The sequence below is a fragment of the Trematomus bernacchii genome, unplaced genomic scaffold (genome assembly GCF_902827165.1).
Source record: "Trematomus bernacchii unplaced genomic scaffold, fTreBer1.1, whole genome shotgun sequence".
Lineage (NCBI taxonomy): Eukaryota > Metazoa > Chordata > Actinopteri > Perciformes > Nototheniidae > Trematomus > Trematomus bernacchii.
Genome location: NW_022987313.1, coordinates 7,677,158 through 7,700,217, shown reverse-complemented (window position 1 = coordinate 7,700,217; position 23,060 = coordinate 7,677,158). Strand labels below are relative to the sequence as shown.

The window sequence follows — 23,060 nt, the reverse complement described above, 5'->3', positions numbered from 1 at the left end:
CTGTTAGTGATACTCTTTTATCACTATAATTTGAATTTGCAGTCTCCATCATGCATTGTTTATTTAAGATAATAAATCATGGTATAGTTATCCACCATTCTTGTTGACTTATTTCCCCAAACCGTTACACATACACCCAGAAACGACATGATGTCAGAAGCCCTGGGGAGCAACATCTGGAGAGATTTTTGGTTTTAATTATGTGTCAGTCCAGGCTTACATTAGATCATGGAATATATGGGAGTGTAAGCTATAGGAAACTGCACAGAGAAGGCGGTGAGACCTTTAATCAAAACATCCACTTTTTTTACACTCTCTCTAAATACAAGTGAAAATAAACCACTCAGCTTTTTACCTCAGAACCCCTGGGAGTCCTTAGGGACCCCTGGGTGGGCCGGCACCACAGTGTGACCACTGCTGCTGTAGAGGTTATCATTAAAGAGGAACTTCTCTTCTTAATGGCGTTTCTTGTCGGACCGCATTCTGTGTAACACAGCGGTTCGCCGCCGAGAAACTGACAGGAGATATTCTAATTGTAGACACTTTTTGCTCAATCTTTTTATCTAAATTTGTGTTGAAGTAACAGAAATGGACGACCAGGGGTGTCCGAGATGCAAAACAACCAAGTACAGGAACCCGTCGCTGAAGCTGATGGTGAATGTCTGCGGCCACACGCTGTGAGTATTTACATCTGACAGCTAGAGGAAGGCACAGAGTGAAGCTAAAACCCCCAGTGTTTGCCTCAAACTGTGCGAAAACACATGCACTAACACAAGAAAGTCCTAAAGCAAGCGGTAAAGTCTTATTTATTCAAACTATTCAAGCTTTGTAACCTCTCTTAAATCTTAATGGTTGGCCGTTAACTTGCAAAAATATTTTGAGCTAACAGCTAACGCTTTGTTTTGCTCTTTTATAATTGGACTGATTAAGATGGGGGGGGGGGGGGGAAGAAGTGTTGAAGAAGTACTCAGATCCTTTACCTAAGTAAAAGTACAATCATTATTGTCTTAAAATACTCTATTACAAGTAAAAGCCCTGATTTCAAAATGTTACTTAAGTAAAAGTACAAAAGTATTAGCATCAAAATATATTTAGAATACAGAAAGTAAAAGTACTCATTCTGCACAATGACCCATTTCAGAATATTGTAAAGAAGTATTATCAGCCAAATGTATGTTAAGTATCAAAAGCAAAAGTACACGTTATGCAGAATGGATCTTTTCAAAGTATTATATTATTATTTCATCCTGTTTTTAAACAGGCAAAAGCATTGTTGTATTGTAGTTGGTCAATGTGGTCACCATAGTTACTTAAAAAACTGTGTAGATTAGTAGTACATCACTGCATTATATCCTCTTTTATAATTGGACTGATTAAGGTGGGACGAAGGAGTGTTGAAGAAGTACTCAGATACTTAACTTCAGTAAGAGTACAATTATTATTGTCTTAAAATACTCCATTACAAGTAAAAGTCCTAATTTCAAAATGTTACTTAAAAGTACAAAAGTTTTAGTATCAACATATAGAGTACATAAAGTAAAAGTACTCATTCTGCACATTGACCCATTTCAGAAGATTCTAAAATAAGTATTATCAGCTAAAGTATTTTAAGTATCAAAAGCAAAAGTACACGTTATGCAGAATGGATCTTTTCAAAGTATTATATTATTATGGTTTTTATTTCAACCTATTTTTAAACAGGCAAACACATTTTAGTATTGTAGTTGTTCAATGTGGACCAAATTCAGTTACTTGAAATACTGTGTAGATTAGTACAGTACTGCATTATGCCAGATCAGCATATCATGTATATATGTGTACAGAGTAACTGTAAGCATCAAATAAATGTAGTGGAGTAGAAGTATAAAGTACAAATACCAGCTTTAAAAGGCAAGATGACACGGTGTAGATGTTGGATTATGACCTCTTCCATACTCGATAGTGCTGCATGACAACTGTCAATCTAGTCAGTCATCAGTAGGCTAATACACCTATCACACTGTATTGGTACATGTTTACACCTGTCCTGCACTGCTTATTCCAACCCCTCAGAGGTCTTCAACAAGATACTGGTGATTGAATCATACATGTTGAGTTTCACTTGAAAGAGATGTCAGTCCTTTGAAATATCCCCTTTACACAGAGCTCAAGATGGCAGAGAGAAGAGTAACTGAGGATGAGTTTTAATCCACATACGGAGCACACAATTATACAGAGGTCTATCTTAAAGGGACAAACAAAATCTCATTATCTGCACTAGTACTGAACCGCACAATCATATTGTGACTCATTTTAGTTTTGTGCTGAACTGATTACTCATCTTAGATGTTTAGGCTGGTTCTAATTAGGGATGGGAACGATTAATCGAATATTCGAAATTATTCAGGTATTCGAATATGAGAATATCAGTTATGAATATCTGTTTTTTTTGGCAGGGGTGCCTAAGTTGATTACATATTATCAAATGGAATAATTCAATGTATACGACAGTGCCATAGCTAAGTGTGTTAGGTCTAAAGATGTGTTTTGCTCCGCTCACCGGTCCCTCACAGCGGGCAGAGCTGCAGGTGCTGATCTCTCTCTCTCTCGCGTCCGGTAATACTTCACTCACGTTTATGTCCAAATCCATCAGATCTAGCTAGTTCTAGCTAATGATATGGCTGCTGCCCCTCCCTACACGCAGATCACGCAGACTCAAACCTCATCTTATGCCCAAATTCCAGCTGAGAGGGTCTTCTCTACAGCTGGCCTGATTGTGAATCGCCTCCGCACCCGCCTCTCCCCTGAGCATGTAGTCATGCTCATATTCTTAAACAAGAATGAGTATTGAATAGCTGCATTATGTGCATAGGCCCTGTTATAGGTTGTTGATCTCTGTTGTAATAGAGTTACGTTACCCTAACCCGTTATGTTGTTCGTGTATGATCCCTCTTTCATTTAAAAACCAAGTTATGTTTTAAGCATGAAAGCTGTAGGCCTATGGCTGTCAACTGTTCAAACTGTGGTCACCAGTTCAATCAATTTGACAAATTCGACTTGGTTTCTATACTTATTTGAACATGTATTTATTTATTTTTCAAAATGAAATATATATATATATATATATATATATTTTTTTTTTGTAAATATTTTTCCCACATTTTTTTTTTTTTTATAGGATATGTACATTTCGGTTAATCGGTTAACCGTTTTTTGGGGGTAGAATATTCGAATATACATTTGCTTTCAAATTCCCATCCCTAGTTCTAATGGATCCTATCATCGTCACAAGCAGAGACACAAGTCAGTCCAAGAGCATACTCTGATGCCCAAGCCATTCAAATGCAACGTAAACATAATCGTTTCAACCTCCATACATAAACTAAAACATAACCAAAAAAAAGAAAAAAAAATGCCCATCAAAAGTTTCCAGAGGCCAACATTTTAAACTTGTATTGATTTTCTTCTTCTTTTTTTATCTGGTCCAGCACTAGTCACCCTCCTGTCAGTACTCTGTCAACTTGTCTGCTGTGCATTTTCCAATATTTAAGCTTGTCAACTGTTTCTAAACCTGGTCATTAAAACGAAGGGGGCATGTTCTCTATGAGCCCCATGCAGTGACGCTGGTTTCCTGATGAGAGCATCTTTTTGACCCTGTCTGTTTATTGACCGTACCATCAGGAAGTGGTCGTGCTTTGTCATCAGGTCAGCGAGCTCATAACTCAGCCCTCTGTCTAGATGCGGGGCTATACACAGACAATTAAAATGATTCTGCAATGAAGCAATTTGGAGAGATGTCCTCCTAGCCCGGGTCACCTTGGATTTGTTCCTCAGAGCTGGTGCAACGGTGAATTAATGCACTGCTTGGAAACTGCTGTTCTCTCAAACTGTATCAATATTTTCATCACTGATGTCATTTGGCGGGCTTCCTGAGAGGTTGATACAATGGGAACCTGTACTGTAGCTTGAGCGCTGTGTTTCAATTTCACAGTTACTGATTTCCAATTGTTGGTGTCATCAACAATTCTATCAGAAAAAAGTAAATAAGAAAGAAAGGGAAGCCTGACGAATCTGAGATTATGAAGGCAAATATATAGATGCACATCCATCCCAGTACCAACTGCAGGGCTTGGTTTCTGACTAACTGTAGTGTGAGTTTCTATTTCCAATGTAATACTATTTCATATTTACAGTTGTTTATTAGGCAGACAGATCTCATACATGATGTCCCTATAGATTCTTCTCACTACATATTATTACCATCTCTTGAGTACATTTAAAGACACACATCTTTAATGGTTTACGACAGGGGTGTCAAACTCAATTTCATCCCGGGCCACATCAGCATTATGGTTGCACTCACAGGGCCGGTTGTGACTTTAAGACTATATAAATATATAATATATATAAAATAATGTATTATAATACATAATTTCCTGTGCATTGGATTATTATCGGATAGGGTAATAACTTCATAATTAACTACGTCTGAAAGCAGAAGTCTAGGGAAAATAAGTCTCTTCAGTGCGCATGTCACAAAACAAGATGCATTATGGGACATGTAGTTTATGGGCAACGTGCCTCTGTAAAGTGGCATGTAACCGTATAATAAACGTATTATATTCTTTGCATGCTCTTGCGGGCCACATTAAATGAAGTTGCGGGCCGGATTTGGCCCCCGGGCCTTGAGTTTGACACCCCTGGTTTAGGATGTGAATGCCAGTCATCCTTTCTATTTACTTTGAGGTTGTTGGTTAATGTCGAACTTTGTGCTGAAGCGACACCATTTTTTACAATGTAATCAAAAATGCCCACATCGGATCCGTCCTAAATGTTTTTGTATTATAATCATAACATTTGTATTCCTTTACGTTTCTGGCTGGCTTTGACAGAACAATACATTTGTCACCTTGGGCTCTGGTAAACTGAGATGGGAATTATTCTCTGTATCTTCTAAAATAATAAACTAACCCTTAATTTGATTTATTAATAATGCCATTAATTAGAAATCGATAGAATAATGAAAGCTGAATGTAATCGTTAGCTCCCCAAGTCTCTTCTATGTATTCAATAACTGTAAGGCTCACTCTACCTTGGCTTGGTTGAGCGGCTGTTGCGATGCAGTGTTGAGCTTCTCCACCTTTAGCATGCATCTATATTTAAACTCCACCACAGCACATTTTGTATCCCTGTCACTGGGGGCATTTGATGCGTGTTATTTATTACTTTTGCACAATGACACCATATCCATGTCCTTTGGCATTTGACACTGAGCTCGGGCACAGGCGATAGTAGCTTGGTCATCCAGTGGGGGTTTAGAGGGGTCCACCATCTGCAGAGAGGATCGACACACCTCATTAAGTAGAAGCTGGTTCCTGTAGCCTGGTACATGTTTATTGTAAAATGATACAAAGTTATACGGGTTTTTCAGGCATCTTATATTTCTCCATAGTTACTTTTAAGACACAGAAGGGCATAGGATACTCATGGCTGAGTAAACAGCTGTGTACTTGAAACATTTATAAAAATAAATAACAAATTGGGAAATAACCTTCGATTGGTTTTTCAATGCTGAGATCTAAATGAGAAGGAGGATACCACCTTAGCTAAAGCCAGGCTAGTTTAGCTTAGAGACTTGAAGAAGGCGTATACGGCGAGCCTGGCTTTGTCTAAAGGTCTAACCTTCTGCCTATCAGCACCTCTAACTCTCTGTAACTCCCTACTTGTTTTTTCAATTTGGTTTGCTACACAAATAAAAAAGGTATACAATATATAAATTAATGAACTTTAGGGCTGCTATGAGGCATACTTCTTTACCCATTTGACAGAACAGGCTAGCTGTTTCCAGGTTTCTTTGCTAAACTGGCTGTAGCTTTATATCTTAAAGTCAGACACCAGAAAGTGGTATTGATCTTCTCTTCTTAGTCTGGGAAAAAAAATGCTTATGTACAGCTTTTTATTTAAGAGAGAAGTCAAGTACAAGTTCTTTGGGGCATTGCTGTAAAATACATCCAAATATCACGCTCTACATTGTGTTGCAATGGCTGCCTATACAAAGCTTCACATCGTCCCCACCTCAGCTTCTGGTCTACTAACTTGTGGTTCTTATTAGGCAGTTTTTTGTCCATGGTTACATTTTTCAGACCCATATTTCTTTTGAGAGAAATTGTAAATGATTATTTTATTTACGAAGCTGTTTAATTCAAATTGACTCTGGGAAAAAACGTTCTGGAACATGGGTCCCTGCCCACTGCGCTTCTCTATAAAGTACACCAAATCTAAGCTTTATTTGTACAAGATCACACAGGCCTTTGCTAGCTTCCTGTGTAAGCAATCAGACTCCTGGGCCTCAGCATTTTCTGACTGTGCTGCTGCAGGTACTGTAGGTCACAGGGCAGGACGGAGCGTCAGAGCAGGTTTGAATTTGACACAAAGCCAGCTCTGTCCAGCCGTTTCTCTGCGAAGATCATAAGGCTTCGTGGTGAATCCAGATCCATTTTGTACATAGTCCTGCATTGTTTTTGCTCTGTCTTGCATAAGAAGGAGGCAGAGATGCAGGCAGCGTCACCAAGGGGCAGTGGGGGTGGTGGTGGTGGTGGTGGTTGAGAGGTCTATTTGCTGAGCCAGGGCCCTGTTCACCCTCCTCTAACTACCCCCCTTCTTTGACCTGCTGACAGCTGCAGATGGGAAAGATATAGGAGCCTGGAGCTGTGAGCAGGACAGGTGAGAGAGGGAGGAGTCAGGAGCACTCAGTCAGCGACAACAGCCCTGGGACACAGAAAAGGCAAGCTGCTGAAGATCTGTCGGCTCACTTAAACGCCTGTTCAGTTTGCCCAGCGAGCAGCGTAGCCTTGGCAATAAATGTTCTTTTTAAAATACAAATTGCAACAGGCAAAAAATCCAAAAGCTGTCACTAAGAGAAGGCACATTTCAGAAGAAAGATGGCAAATTGACTCTTAAATCTCCACCCTCCCTCTTAGCTGTTCACCTCTTTGCTCTATAGTTACACAGGATTTCCCCTTTGGAGAGCTCTGTTGTGTGGTCCATTTATGGGGCAGGGGGCAAGCTACGCCCCACTCCTCGCCCCGTGTTGATGAATGGGTTCTTTGTGGGCCTGTGGAAACAAGCTGAATCCCTCCATCTACCTCCATATGGCCAGGCCTATAGATCTCCTGTAGCCCGGGGCCTCAGCGAACATCTGCCTCTTCCAGGGTGCACTTGAGCTCCTCATGCTCCGAAACACCAACTGGACAACGCAGATGTTTCTGTCTGTCGCCCAGCTTTAATTTTTATTTTTTTTGAGGCTTCATCTGGAGCCAAGCTACACTGGCAATGCTTGTAAGAAAGTCCCCTGCGATGCACGTTTTATCCGTTTGTTGCTTGGCTGTGAAAGCATGGTGTCACACTTGGCAGGTTGGGCTTGTTTGACCCATATCTGAGACGCTCGATGTAAACAACCAAACTCCATGGCTCTGCAGTTTCTCTTCAACTGCTTTTGATTTGTGTGTAATCCTGCTGATGGAGTGAAATGCCTTGTTCTTATAGGCTTCATCCCCAGAGAGTTTTTCACAAGGCACCAGTTTCTCCTTGACTTTGGAAAGAAATGACTCGACCATACCATCAATGACGTATGGTGAGAAATCTGACTTTTCCCCATCAACTTTTATATACTTTAATATGAAAACTATCTGTGCCTAAAAGCAGATAGTGACATTGGGAAACCAGATGTTGTCCATTTTCCTGAAGGTGGTCACTAGCAGGAAGGTACATTCCTGGGGTTATAGAGCTCCGCAGAGACTTAATTAAGAGAGCGCACTGTGCAAACGTTTATCCAGGCCCTCCACCCATCAGAGGAGATTTAGGAACATTCCCATTGTCTTCAGTGTCCACTCCTCACTTGAGTGTGACTGATAGGTAAACGCCTACCTGCATAAAGGTGTGATTGATGGCTAAGCTCAGTTGTGCCCTTAGCTAGCTCTGACAGCTGCCGTGGAGCGCATGAAGTAAACCTTCCTGTTTGAACCTGGGCTTCACTTCTCACCTGAAAAGTGTTACTGTTTTTTAGTTCAGAATTGGTCACAGGTGAAGAGACGTGCTCTTTACTGAATAGATTTCAATGAGGAAACAAAGCCTGCCTGAGAAACTCATCATGACCGCGCTGTGCAGCTACATAGTTTGTCTTGAAAAGTAATTGTATCCATTAAAACGATTTCCAGTATATGCTGTAATCAATAACTGTCTATATTTCCACAGTATTTCATAATGTGGCTTAAAGCTTGCCATTATACAGCTTCCTTTCATTTAGGCATTGTCAGGATTAATAATGACATTTTCTGGCAGAAAGGTTGGAATTGCATGAGAAAATACTGATCTTCCATTTAGATATTAAAGTAACATTTTTAAATAAATGAAAGCCTTAAGCATATATGACAATTAAAACACTATACGTTACCAAAGAAGTAAGGAATACACAAAACACTGCAATTGTCCAGCTGGACTTTTCTGCCCAAAATTATGTATTCCATTCTTATAATGATAGACTACACTGAGAGCTGGATTTGATCATATTATGCAACGTGGCATGACTGAGGTCTGTTGAAATAACAATAAAGCAAATGTTTTTCCAGTGCAGACAGACACGCCACTGATGGGGTGTCAGACTAATTTCCTCTTGTCTGAGAGTAGGAGGCAGCCTAATCGACATTCCAATAATAATCCCGGCCATCTTTGAGCACTCAGAGGAAATATTCATATGCCCCATTATCACCCTACCGCCTGATCATTTACAGACATGAAAAAAAACAACACAATTTAGCTTTGCTGTGAGGAAAATTGTACTTCAGCAGCCACACACGCTTACAACTGTAACTCTGGGAGAGTCACCTCTGGAAACGTTCAACCCAGGCTGGTTTTATTTTCTGTTTTGCTGTCCCCTCTTCCCCCCCTCTCAGATGCGAGAACTGCGTGGAGATGCTGTTTGTCCGCGGCTCGGGTAACTGCGTCCAGTGCGACACGCCCCTGAGGAAGAGCAACTTCCGCGTGCAGCTCTTCGAAGACCCGGCTGTAGATAAAGAGGTGGAGATTCGCAAGAAGGTGCTGAAGATGTGAGTGGGGGGGAACCAGGAGGGTGCGGCCCTGCGTGTTTATGTGTCATCTCGTGCCTCCACCCACTTCTTAAGCCACCTTTGTCTTTCTCATTACACTGTTTGTTTTGTAGACAATGAGTCTCCCCTGGGGGACTCCAACGGGAAGGCTCTTTCCCTGCCAGGTTTTTACTTCTCAGCCCCTCCCCGCCTCCCTCTCTCCCTCATCTGCTCTTTAATAGCCCCTTAATTGACATCTAATGTGTGTCTATTAGGCAGTATGCAGACATGGTATTTTACAATGGTTGATTTAATGGAGGCTATTAATGTCGGAGCATATTTGCTTTCATCAGGTTTTACTATTTGTCTCATCAGTTCTGTTCTTTGTCTGCAGATACAACAAGAGAGATTTTGACTTCCCCGGCTTGAGAGAATATAATGACTTCCTGGAGCAAGTGGAAGACATAGGTAGGACTCTCTCCTGCTGAAACAGAGATTTAAGGGGATGCTCAATAGTAAAACGCCAACACGTCTTGACTGTTAACCTAACATGGGCTATGCATCTGGGAAACAGGGGTCATTTTTTCCGTATGTTACAGAAGCAGTGACACACCGACAAGCACTTCTATATATATTCAAATGTTTTTATTGGGTTTTACACATTTTACAGTATGCCAACATCTGCATCACACCCACCACTGTCCAACAAACCAAGAGTGAAAACAACTTTTTAAATAATACTAGTTAAAAATATAATAAATAATACAAATAAAGTAAGAAAAAAACCCTCATGCTAAATTAATAACATTAACTCAAATGAATCTACGGTGACTGTAGGATGTCAATCAATCAATCAACAACTTTATTAATCCCGCAAGGGGCAATTGGTTATGAGCAGCAGCTTATGTCATGTACACAGGCAGGAACATACAGGAAGAAAACACACAGATACACCAGGGAGCACAGATGTGGATCATTCCAATTTACACTATAAATAGTTCATAGCATCACAATAATAAATAAATAAATAATCAAGTTAAAAGCCTATCAAGAATTTTAAAGTTTGAGTGCAGAAGGATGTTATCACTTACAGGCGTTTAGTCATAGCTCTTGTAGTGGAGACATTATTATATATTTCCAGTAAGGGTTGACTTTTTGGCTACCTAAAATACCGTAAGATCTTATCAACAAGCACTTCTGATAGGTTACACCTTCCCCTTAGTTTTCTGTTTTTTGTTACCTCGGTGCAGTGTTTAACCTGACAAACAACATAGATGTGGAGAACACTAAGCTGCGGATGGACCAGTACCAGAAGGAGAACAGAGACCTCATCCAGAGGAATAAAGTTAAACTGGTAAGTATTTTAACTCACAGTATTTTTTCCTTGCTCCCCACCTCGGAGAAGTCAGATTGTCGGGTCAAGTTCAAATTGGCATGGTGAGAATTCAGCCTTTTGGTAAAAAGATTTGTTTTTGCATCATCCCTGTTGTCCTCAGTCGCGAGAGCACGAGGATCTGGAGGAGCTGCTGTTACAGGAGCAGCAGGGCAACGAGCAGCGGCGCCTGGACCTGCTGCAGGAGGAGCAGAGGCAGCTGCAGGCCAAGAGGAAGAACAAGCAGGCTCTGCTGGATGAACTGGTAAGAAACACACACGATGCACATTCATGCAGCCGCTGCAGTCAGGTGGAGCAAAAAGCAGTCGCATCATGACAGATGTTTCATATCTGACTCTCACACATAAGTACACACACACCTCAGCCCCAGGGTTCATGACAGTGAGATCATTAAGAGATTATTACTAGTCATTGTGCCGCGGGCTGCATTGTTCTCATTCTGTGATTCCAAAGCCTCCTGGCTCCATTGTGTTGAGCGGCCAGCTTTGGAAGTGATTGTTCCTGCAGAGCGGCTGCTGAAGGACCATCGCAGATAGCAGGCTAAGCTGTGTGTTTGTTTGTTTAAGGCACGGGGCCTGTTGACTGTAGGCAGATGAGATCAGCTCCAACCCCCCCCCCCCCCCCCCCCCCCCCCCAGGGGGAACCATCCTGAGCTTTGACATCTGTACGTCCCTGTGGTCTGAGAGCTCACTGTTCTCCCACATACACTAACATTGAGATTCTTCCTTACTGTTTGGGAAGCTGTGGTTAACTTATCAATATTACACATCTCTGTGAGCTTCTTACTCATCCTTGAATCTTCTTTTCTAATGTAAATAAGGCTGTGCCAATCTGATCTTCACTACACCATTATCACGGCCAAAGTATTCATGATCACGCTGTTATCACAATATCTAAAAGAAAATGGTTCTAACTAAATCTATATTGTTATCACTCAAATTAATCTTCACATTAGTTTGTGTGTTTCTCTCTTTAGACAAAATTATACCACTTATTTATGTGGTTTTTTTATCATTATATGTGTATTATTAATGATAACAATATTTAAATCCTTTTTTAAAGTCACAGTTATTGTCAATACCCATATGTAGCAACACCTTGACCTTGATTTGACATCATTTGACTTCAGGCTTATTATTTCCTGGAATGCATTATATTTTTTTTCTTAAAATGATTGCGAAATAGGCAACTTCTTAACCATGGGATGTCATCGTAATAAAACATTTTATAAAAAATAATTATAACTCATGTAAGTGACTGTGTTTAAATGTTTGCAGTCAGACCAGGACCTATAAGTGTTTGAAGACACTTGGTTTACCGTTTAATGCTAAGACACCTCCAGACTGTCCTACCGTTGCTGTCCACCCCATCAAACTATGTCCTACGTCTTCAGTGAACAAAGTGTTCAGGCTTGTGTTCTTAGACCTCTGTGCTTGGCAACACTCCACCGGAGAAATTGAAATGTCCGACCTTGCATTTAATGGAGGTGAAGGCGGCGCAGTGCACTTGAAGCAGCGTCCCCTGCACTGTCACAGTTTGGTTGATATGGCTTGCATCAATATTGTGGCCTGAAAGGACCCTATGCTGCTGATAGGGGAGGGGGGGGGGGGGGCGGCTGCTGTTTATTTATCTCTTCTCAACATGCAACAGTTACAAAGGGAGCTGTCCTCACATTTATAAGTGTCGGCTGCATGAGCAGTTCCTCATTAAGCACTTTGCTAAACATCCTCATAAATCTTTAATCCCATTTCTTTCTGCAGGAGAAGTCTCAACTTCCTGCCACCATCTTGCTCGCTCAACACAAAGTCCGTGCTGCCAAGCTGGAGACGCAGATCGAGCAGCAGAAACTGGCCGTCAAACCTACAAACTTATTTTCAACTGGAATTCATATGGTGAGTGTGACACTATAGACTCATTATCTCTTTAACCCCATTGCAACTCAAAGTGACAGACGCTTGCCTGCACTCAAAACGTGTGTGTGTGTGTGTGTGTGTGTGTGTGTGTGTGTGTGTGTGTGTGTGTGTGTGTGTGTGTGTGTGTGTGTGTGTGTGTGTGTGTGTGTGTGTGTGTGTGTGTGTGTGTGTGTGTGTGTGTGTGTGTGTGTGTGTGTGTGTGTGTGTGTGTGTGTGTGTGTGTGTGTGTGTGTGTGTGTGTGTGTGTGTGTTGTGTGTGTAGTGTGTGTGTAGTGGTGTGTGTGTGTGTGTGTGTGTGTGTGTGTGTGTGGTGTGTGGTGTGTGTGTGTGTGTGTGTGTGTGTGTGTGTATTGTGTTTGTGTGTAGTGTGTGTGTGTGTAGTGTGTGTGTGTGGTGTGTGTGTGTGTGTGTGTGTGTGTGTTGTGTGTGTGTGTGTGTGTGTGTTGTGTGTGGGTGTGTGTGTTGTGTGTACTTCGAAGTTATCTGGACATAAATCTTTTTTTCACTTTGTAAATAAAGAGGTTAACAGTCGAAATACAGATTTAACTTTACAAAGAAATATTTTGTAACACCTTGTCATGAACACCGGGTCTATGGATCCCAAAAAAATTCTTGCCATGATTATTTATAAATGTTCACTGTCCTTTCTCTGGAATAATCTAAACCAAATCTCTCAAGAATGTGCAGGTTTGATTGTTTTTTGTAGAATCTCTCTGCACTGGGACCCCATCAGCAGAGAGTGGCCTCATTTAAATGAATGAGGGGGCTACATTTTTTCACGCAGGGGTAATGTCGGTCTGAACACGACCTTGCATGCATTTGCCAGAGTGGGCTTTGCTGCTTCAGGTGAAAGCAGGGTGAGCACGGTGAAACATGAGAGCTTGGAGAATCTATATGTAGCATAAATAACAAATGGCCACTATATTTACAATGCGCCCATGCAGGTTAAGGTCACATGGTTGTATACCTCGCTCTGTCTGTGGGTCTGCACAGTTAAATGCTCAGTGTGACTTTTAGTTCAGTGCTAATTTAAACTTCACGTGGACTGCTTGTTGACAATACAGCGGTGATAAGAGCTCAGACCTTCAAAGGGAGGATGTTCCTTGGTGTCTGGGGCTTCTTCCTATTGAACGGGGCCCTTCAGTCCTGTCATCACATTCCTGTGGGCGATCAGCGGGACACACACAGAGAGAGAGAGAGCATAGGGGCTCACAGCTCTGTGCTCACCGTGTCAGGAGAGACATTATATTTGGCCCTCGTTCAAGTTTTCAGTCGTTTATTTTCATTTTACTGTGATGAGATAGGCTGTGTCATCAACCCCACCTCTTCCCAAACAACCCTCATGAGGCATGGTTGTCTTCCCACAGTTCACTGATGCGTGGGAGAAATATCTGCTTAGTACTCACCTTAGGCTCAAACTGGAGCACGGTTTTTGGTTTACTCTGATATAACCCAAATATCTTTTTCCCCCCTTCTTTGTTTGCCTATCCTGCCTATTTCAATGTGTTTTCCACTGGTTTGGCTCGGTCGAAGGTCTTGGTTAAATAATATGATGCAGTAATACAGTCAGACTTTACAAAAACATTAATTTAATCATTACACCCCAAAGGAGCAGCTGGCTCATCCAGCACAAGTGGAAAAGCATTGAATGGGTCCAAAAGGAGGATTTGGTACTCTGACTCTCACCCCTGATATACAGCATGAAGTTAAACTTGCTGATGGAGAGCGAAACAGCACGATTGTGTTGCTCTTGGCTTCCTCTGCGGCTGTTTTTCCTCGCTTCTTTCTTCCCATTTCTCTTCATCCTCCCGTCCCAGAGCTCCTGTTGGTGTAGCAGAGCTCCCACCATGCATCTGCTGCGTCGGACCCAGAGACTAGAGTCGGGGGAACGTGTGGGTTTTGGATTTCCCTTCACTTCAGAGTCCATAAGAATGACTCCTGTTTGACTTGGTGGGGTTTCAGCACAGAGCGGTGGATTCCTGCAGCTCGCTGGAATTCATTTATCTGCTAACTTGTGGTCCCTAGTTCCAAGCAAGGCTTCGGTTTTTCCTCAGCAGAAATGAGGGGGGAGGGGGGGGGGTAATGTAAAAACACATTTCTAAAGCAGGGCCACATTTCCATGATGTGCCTCTTTTAACATTTCAGATGAATTGTGCTCCTCGCTTCACTTACAGGAATATCAATTAGTGCTGACATTGATCGATTCATTATTTAGACAGAAAATGCATCACATAATTGCTTTTGATAATCAGTCATTTAGTTTAGTAAAAATGCCAAAAAGTCACTGGTAAAGTTTATCAAGTGTGAGGTGTGGCCTTTTTCTCAGTTTCGCAGCCTTTGCATCAACAATAACTTTGGCAGAAGCATTATGTTTTTAGGTCAAAATAGGATACAATTATGTTGTGAGGATATACGATAGCGAGGTGGTCATTTTAGTTTGGCATATTAAAGTGATTTCTGATTGTTTTTTTAGACAAAACTGGCGATTTGACATTGCGTCATAACGGCTCTCGGAAGGTGTGATGTACAGTTTTAATGAACAAATAATAGATTCATTTTAAAATGAGAATATAGTAAGTTATATTGACAATACAAATACTCTCTACTAGAAGCTACTATCCATACTTTGTTGTGACGCACATTCTCAAAGCAGGACCGGCTGTGACAGTGATGAATGGTCAGAGGGCTGATGCATGACCTCTTGTTTTTTCATCTGGATGTTTTTGGTGATGTTCAAGTTCTCCCAGTCAGGGCAAACAGAGATTCATGGTGCCCCTAACATCCCCTCACTCGCCACCAGCTGCCCTGACAACACTTCAGCCAGCTGCCTCACCCCGGGCCAAGGTGAGCCGTCACCGGTGGAATGACATATCTGCCTCTTTGAGCCGTACGATCCCTGGAACGTGAGGATGCCAATCCTTCCTCAGCTTCCCCAGGCTTAATTTGAAGTGTGATCTAACATTTCATCTAGTTGTGTCATGTTGTTTACTGCGAACATGCAAGGGGACATCTCGGCTATTCTGGCACTACTCTCCTCCTGGGTGATATTCCAGGAGAGGGTGAAGGGGACCCTGATTCTTCAGTTTGCCTGTATGGATGGTTAAAAGCAGTTAGCCGATCCTGAGGGAAAGTAGTCTCGGTCCAGGTGTGATGTGAGGTGGGATGGGCCTGGTCTTGCCTCAGGAATGGTCTTGAATCACTCACTAATCCCTCACTTTGTAGGTACTCTATTGAACCGAGACACACACACACATACCCTTGTGCGGATGAACACACACACATAAATGCACACCCCCCTCACCCAGTCTGAGTAAACATCCTTTGAAGAATAAAGTGTCTTTTTAAAATAGACGTCCGCTGATATCAAAAGAGACTGTCTGTGTGGGAGGGAGGCAACTATCCGCTGTTTAAACAGGTTGCTTGTTGTTGTCTGACACATAAAACCAGCCTCAGTGCCAGGCACGATGACAAGAGTCCTGCTGACGTGAAGAGTCATCACATTTGGCACCTTTTTAAAGGTTTGTTATTCTATAAATGTGTTTTGATTTAAGCCTCCAATGAGTAATTGTGTTTTATTTAGTATTTAAGCATGCTGGCTTTGTTTGTGCCAGTAATTGTACTGTGTTTCCTAGTTAAGTGAGGTCGGGGATGTTCTCAGCTGCTACACTGTCCCATTCCTGAAAGCGGTGACCGATGGGGAATCTCTCCACCTTGGGGCAGCTTTCAGCGCCATCTTAGATGAAAGGTCCCAGGTTCCTGCACTGCATGGCCCCAATCCACTCCTCACAAGCGGCTGAGCAGCTGACATACCTGGCGAGGCCGGCATGGGCACCTAATGAAAGCATAAAACGCACACACATAAACAAAGAGCAGCTTGCGCACACAGTCAGCCAAATGTGGGTGGAAAGTTTATCCCTAAACATAGATGTGTGGCCAACTGAAATAACCCCGGGTTCTCTCTGGCTTTAATCCATTCTACACTTAGGCCGGTGGTATTTGACTACCATAGAAAATACAAACACAAGTACACACTCTTACACTCACGCTCATGCTGTGAGTTTGTTTGCTAAGTCCTGATTTACTTGGTTAAGTTGTCCTCTACAGTGACCTCTGTTCGGCAGACGCACTCCCTCTGCTTTAATTTTCTCTAGCAGACTTGCCTAACCTGTTTTACCTGTGAGGTTTATGCTACATAATCCCCCCCAACCCCCACTCACTCTTTTACTATCTTCAGTGTTATCTATTTTTCATTTCCTGTATTCACACTCTTATGCAAATAGTACCAGACATATTTTTGTTATTTATTTAAAATTGCTGTTGCTGTTCACAAACCAATGGTTGTAGGTGGGGAAAGGCCATAAGCCTTTAACCTTTCACTTTTTATTGGATTGCTGGTATGTAGGTTGATAGCTGCAGAGGCTTGGTGAGAGGGGGTCAGCTCGGGGGGTAAAGTGAACCCTGATTGGCACCAGCACATGTGGGCATTCACACTTCTGCCCCTAGCTTGGCCCTGTTGGGTTGGCCTCAGCAACCCTCGCCCAGGCCTAGCCCAGCCCGGCGGAAAAAGGAGTTGTCGGCTTTAGGGGCTTTGCGCTGGGGCAGCTGCCACTGGACAGGCAGTTATATTTAAACTTGTGAGGCGAGGGGAGGCCCTGTGTGGGCAGCAGCGTTTACACTTGCTACTTGCTGCTCACCGGGCCAGTGGGAAGCCCAAAGCTCTTTATCCAGACAGAAGCACGGGTAGTGCCAGGGCAGAAGATGGAAGTGAGGGCTGAGGATGGGATGGCCCCTAACTACCCTTATTAAATGTAACCCCCAATACAATGCTGACCACTGTTCTCATTATCACTTTGTATATTAGTGACGAGGGCCCTGCTGCCTCTGGAGCTCTGCTGGAGGCCCCCGAACCCTCAGGAACCACCACAGAAGTGTGTGTGGTTATGTGTGTATGTGGTCTGGAGGTGCTGATGGAGGGGTTAGTCTCTATGCGACCTTGATGTGTCCTGCTGAGCTGCAAATTCAGAGGAGAGTTGGGGGGCCTGGAGAGTGCTGATGGTCGTGCAGTGTGTGTGTGTATGTGTTTTTCCAGCACTGCTGACCCATGATTTGAGCTGTTGACCAATGAGAATTTAGACAAGATTGGCATCGTGAACATTGGATAAGACCTCCTTCATCACAGTGTCATGTTCCGTCATAAACAAAGTTAGTACACATGGTGAAAGCATTAAAGGAGAAGTTTTACTTCAGAACATTGGGAATTGTTGACGGGTAACAAAATAAACAATGTGGCTTAAAAAATACTACTTTAAAAGTGAAATCTACTTTATTTAAAAGATGTAGCAGCACCTTTGACCACAAGACTCTTGTTTTTAATGAAGACTTAGGTACATTGGATGCTATGCCCCAGGCACAGACCTGTCAAACTTGTTTAAGTAATGTGACTTTTATGAGACCCCTGTCCCGTAAAAGTCACATGCATGTCTGCCATATCACTCTGTCAGGTGTGTTAACCCTCTTGCTTTCCCAGAAGGGATTGTGAAGAAGGACAGCGGAGTTGAGAAAGAGTAATGTGACAGCACAGCACGAGTCAAATTAACCCCCCCGCCAAAGATGCATAGAGCACTAAACAGTTTTCCAAGCCAGCACACCTGTCCCCTACACGAGGACAGGCGACAATGACGGCTTCTCTTGACCTTTTAAAACGAGTCCACTCGTAGAAATTGAAGCTGGTATTGCCCCATCACTATAACTCAACCTGGAAGTTAGATGTAGGAGGATCACAACCCCCAGAAGAAGCAGGACGACGACTCCCTCTGGCACGATGGTGATTTCCTCAAATCATCCTCCCCTGCTGTTTTTATTAAGATTAATGACCTCCAGAGTTTCATTTTAGAGTCACAGGGGTACCATGAGACTCTGAAATATCAGTTATACACAAACTTGAAAGCATTTTGAGGGCACACATGATCTTGTATAGGTAGTAAGGCGGGCCTCTGAGATGTGAAAAGCAGATGTTTGTGTTGGCTCTTTCAGTGGTGTTGTTCCAGCGGCCCCTCGTCCCTTAGCCATTTCTGCTTGGCTGGGCCTGCGTGAGGGTCACCTTTCTCTCCCCCTCTGTTGCCTTCTTTCACCGGGGCATTTCCAAAACAACATTCATATGCTGCAATTCACACAAGCTTTTAATAGGACATGATGAGTTACTGATTGAACGTTTCAGCAGATGAGATGGAGACAGGCAGCTCTGTGAGACGGACAGCATGACTTGCATCGGAGCAGCTACAAAAGATGTACTACAAACTTTACATTTGCCATTTTTGGTGAATATATTCAGAGGAGCAGAGCCTGTCCATGTGTATGCATGTCTGTGTTTGTTCCTGATGAAGTGTCTCTGCCAGTTTTCAAGGTGCCCTTACCGAGGAATGCAACAGAAATCTCCCAGACTCCCTGGCTCTGTTCTGTCTGTCGCTCAAAAATCTGATTTGCTGCCCTTTAGCTATCTGCAACTCCTAATTTGCCTCTCTTTCACTACCGCTCCAACATTGTACACTTTTCTTCTCCCTCCACCCCTTCATCCCAGCGCGTCTCTTTGATTGGCGCAGCAGGGGAGTTAACCAGTGCTGAAAGTCTGAAAGAAGATGGATGGAGAGACTGAAGGAGTGTGAAAGTGAGGGAGAGTGACTGAGTTTGAGTTGGTTTGTCTGGGTTTCATTAGTCTGTGGTGGGGCTCCACTGTGTTGGATGAATGGATAGGACAGGATTGGGGATCCCTGGCACCCTGGGGTTAAAGGTTGAATGAAAAAAACAGAGCCGCCTGTGTCTAGCATTTGTGTTTTAAAGGAAAAAATGAACAATGTAAAGCTTTTAAATACTATTTTAAAAATACGGGCGATATGTATCTGTTCTTGGTCCATTATTTGGCTTTTGTGGGTAGTTCTTATTATTTTGTACACTGTAAGGGAACCATCATGGATACATGTTAAATGATCCATTGAAGCCAAGAAGCAAGAGTTTGATGTTGCTTACGTGAGTTAATTTATAATATGAAAATAAATCAGTCATGAAAAATAATGATTTATTATAGCAAATTGTGGTTTCATAAGCATAAGGTTTTGATGCCAAAAGACATGTCGTGTTTTGAGCAGATGTTCCCTCACTATTTCTTTGTTAAAGAAACCCACTCTTATACTGTAAATGTAACTGTCGCTACCCCTGCTGCTCCCCCTCCTGCATGTTTAAACCGCTGAACGCAACAGGTTGAGGCTCGTTCTGCTAAAATACTTTAAAGTCATTCTGCGAAGTGGGATTAGAGGGTATGGGTACAATCCTAAATCAGAGTGAATGTCATTTTATATTGCAGTGTTGGTATATATATCGTGATATAGTACATATTCATAAATATCAAAGTGTTAATGTCTTACATATATAGACAGGCGTGTCTTTTGTTTAGCTCATATAATAAGTGAATTACCTGACATATGGATGTACTTTGGTATGAGGATGTTAACATTGTCTAAAAATTCAATCCTGCTGTAAAATAGTCGTGGTCATTGATTTGCACCATCGCATACAAAGACTTAATACAAAAACTCGGTGCTACATAATCTTTGAAAGTATACACATTTATTTTGTATAAGAATTATGTCATGTCGCACAAAAGGTACTTAGAAGAATAGTGTAGAAAAAGAAATACCACAAAATCCTGGATTGCTTTAACACTACATATTGATCTTGTCTAACATTGTAATGATACAGTATGAGATTTCTGCCTTGTCGGTAATTGTTTGGTTCACTATCCGACTCGCTGGCCTGGTTTGAACAATTACCACGGTGTTGTGTTTGGCTCAGAAACTCTGCATCCACTGCTGTCTCACTGTTCATCCCTCAGTGCTTTTGTAACTTCCAGCTCAGCTTTGGTTGCTTTATTTCCCCCTGTGTGTGCTCGCAGGGCGGGCAGTTTGAGGCCGCTGGGCACATGTTACTCGTTTAGTTTGGTTTTCATCAGCTCCCCTCTGTGTTGTGTTGTTCTTACTCCCCCACTTCTCTTTTCTTTGCTTTTTTTCTTATCTTTTTTATCTCTCCTTTGTCTCCAAGTTCCTTTGCTCTCCTCTAAAATAGTTGGTGTTTGTTTAGATATCATCATCTTAATTCCAGGTTTGTTTCATGATCCTGGCTTGTCTTCTGAGTCTCTTTACTTTAATGCTGGAGAAAACAAAGTGGTCTGACGCGGTGCGGAAATTCCCCTTTGATGGCAGAGCCCCAAATCGAACAATTCTACACTGTCCTTAAGAAGTATCGTGTTTCTCACTCAATCACCATGGTCAAGAGCATTAGGAACTGGAGAACCCCGACTGAAATCTCAACCTTGACTACTTATGGATCGAGTTTTTTATAAAACAGGCTACATTTTCTGTGCTTGCCACTGCAGGTCTTCAGGCTTATTTTTTTGCAAACAGTTTTTAGTTGAACAATCCTGAGTATTTGCTTAACTTCAGTAACACCTGATTTACCTTGATTGTGTCAACCACATTTTTTTTTTATCTCTGAAAACACAATGCAAATAACAAACAATCTCAGCTAAACCCACAAAAATGTACTTCCTGCACAGTAAGCCTACCGTGCCAATTTTAAGTTAATATATTACCTTTCTATTCTTAAAAGTTGATTTGTCTTTTTTTGGTTTCATGTAAAAAAGCCATTTTTGATCCAAAGTACACTTTCTGTTATCAGGATTTATGTTTCCTCATCAGCCCCTTCAGTTCTCCTGCGTGATGTTTTGTTAGGAATCTGATTCTGATTTAGAAGAAACTATCAGGAATAGCTGTTGAGTTGCCAGCGGTGTGTTGACCACTAAAAACATGCTCAGGGATTGTCATAGTGAGGTCTGTCCACTAAACAACAATGCCTGGGGAAAGTTAAAATGTTGTCAGACAAAACTCCTATTGCCAAACCAGTCCGTCAAGAACTGGTTGTTGTTAATGCTGCGGTTGGATTGACATTCAGCCTTTTCCAAATAGTTTTTTCCTGTTTCCTTCATTGTGATTGTGCCATAACCGTAGTTTCCAGTTTTGCTGCACACTAAGCTAAAACAATGAAGATTATTGTTCTTTGTTGATTGTGGATTTTTTTTTTTTTTTTTTTTCAGCGACAGACGGTGTCTCTTCAGCCTGTTCCCAAGATAGAGGAAGTTCTGTACCAGTACAAGGCCCTTCATGTTGAAACCTACGGACCCCTAGTGCCTGAACTGGAGCAGCTAGGCAGACTCGGGTACTAATTGCCACACTCACACATCTGCCGCACCCATTAACTATGAGTTTTCACCTTTTTAGATGAGCAGAGTTGTCATGTTGAATGATAGAAGATAAACCAATAACAAGTCCATCATGTCCTCGTTAATTCTTTGGAAGTCTCCTTGAAAGAACTATGTCATTTTGCTGCCAAGTAGGCTTTAGAATAATAGAGACATGCGTTTGAGACTGTTCACATTCATTAGTAGGGTCGGATTTCTAAGCAGCTGTATAGTGACATTTCCTTGAAAGAATTGGTCCATTAAGTCGCAAGTAATTGTAATTCATTAAGAACCTCTCAAATTTCCTTGAAATTGATACCAAATTAAAAAGATATTTCCAGGGACCTACCTAGGAAATTAAAGTTATTTTCTAGGAAGTTACAGGACTAGTAAAATAAATAAAAAGGTTTTATCAAATAAACTTACATTTTGGAGTTTTGTATTTCTCCACATAGTGTTTGTATTATAAAGGTTTTGGTTTAGGGCTAGAGAGCTGCTGGGAAAGCCTGGCTCATCTCACTTGACTCTCCTCTGATTAACTGGGAGGGTGAGAGCAAATGAGGGGGAGGAGGGCTGGGAGAACGAGAGAGAGAGGGAGTAACAACCATCGCCCTGCCACAAGCCGCCACAGTGCCTCTGTAGGAGTGTCCATTAACACACACAGGAAGTGCTTTCCCCGACGGCCCCATTGGGCCAATCAATCCAAGACGCCATTGGTCCAGTCCTTGCCGAATGTAAGCTATCCATCAGACAGCCCCGCCATCTGCACTGCAACCGGCTGGCACTGAGGCCTGCCCACACACTGAGAGCGCTCCACTTTTATTGGGTGACAGGAGCAAAACGGGGTCATATTCTTAATTCTTTTTGGGCGAGCGCGCATTGACTCTCAGCGCTGCTTCACCCTGACAATAACCTTCATTTGGCTGAGATGTGCGGATTTGTACATAATGTCAGCATGTTTGAGATGAGGGTTTTATTCTTCTTTATTCTCCAGATAAAAGTTGCTATTGACTTTTGTTGTACAGCCACATTTACCTAATTACCTTGAAAATCACCTACTTAAGGTGAAACGTTTTCCTTAAAGGATTACGGTGGAGTTTAAGCAGAATAACTGGTACTTATTTACATTATGTATTCAGTGAAGTGCTGAGGTCCTACTTCTTTTGGCCAGGCTGATCAATATGCAGATGAAACGCATCTCACAAATCTTGCCGCATGCTAGAGCTCAGAGGGGGGGGGGGGGGGGAGAGGAGGGGGTGGGCGGTGTCAGCAGTTCAGGGGTCCAGGAGGACCGATGCTGGAGAGGAAGGGCTCTGCCACTGAGATAAATGAGGTTCAGTGAGGAGCACCAGTCCCATTGGTGCAGGCAGCGACACAGACAGGTCCGTTCAGACAAACCACAACTC

At 42.3% G+C, this 23,060-nt stretch overlaps 1 protein-coding gene across 1 annotated transcript in view; it reads left to right on the top strand.

Moving 5' to 3' along the window:
• Window positions 1-489: 489 nt before the first annotated feature.
• mnat1 (MNAT1 component of CDK activating kinase) overlaps window positions 490-23,060 on the top strand; it is a 32,904-nt gene continuing 10,333 nt past the window's right edge. Inside the window, exons 1-7 of the mRNA XM_034137606.1 lie at window positions 490-677; window positions 8,931-9,083; window positions 9,457-9,530; window positions 10,313-10,416; window positions 10,559-10,699; window positions 12,216-12,347; window positions 21,511-21,632. Of these exons, the coding sequence (XP_033993497.1) occupies window positions 589-677; window positions 8,931-9,083; window positions 9,457-9,530; window positions 10,313-10,416; window positions 10,559-10,699; window positions 12,216-12,347; window positions 21,511-21,632 (815 nt within the window). The 5' untranslated portion in view covers window positions 490-588. The remainder of the gene's footprint in view (window positions 678-8,930; window positions 9,084-9,456; window positions 9,531-10,312; window positions 10,417-10,558; window positions 10,700-12,215; window positions 12,348-21,510; window positions 21,633-23,060) is intronic.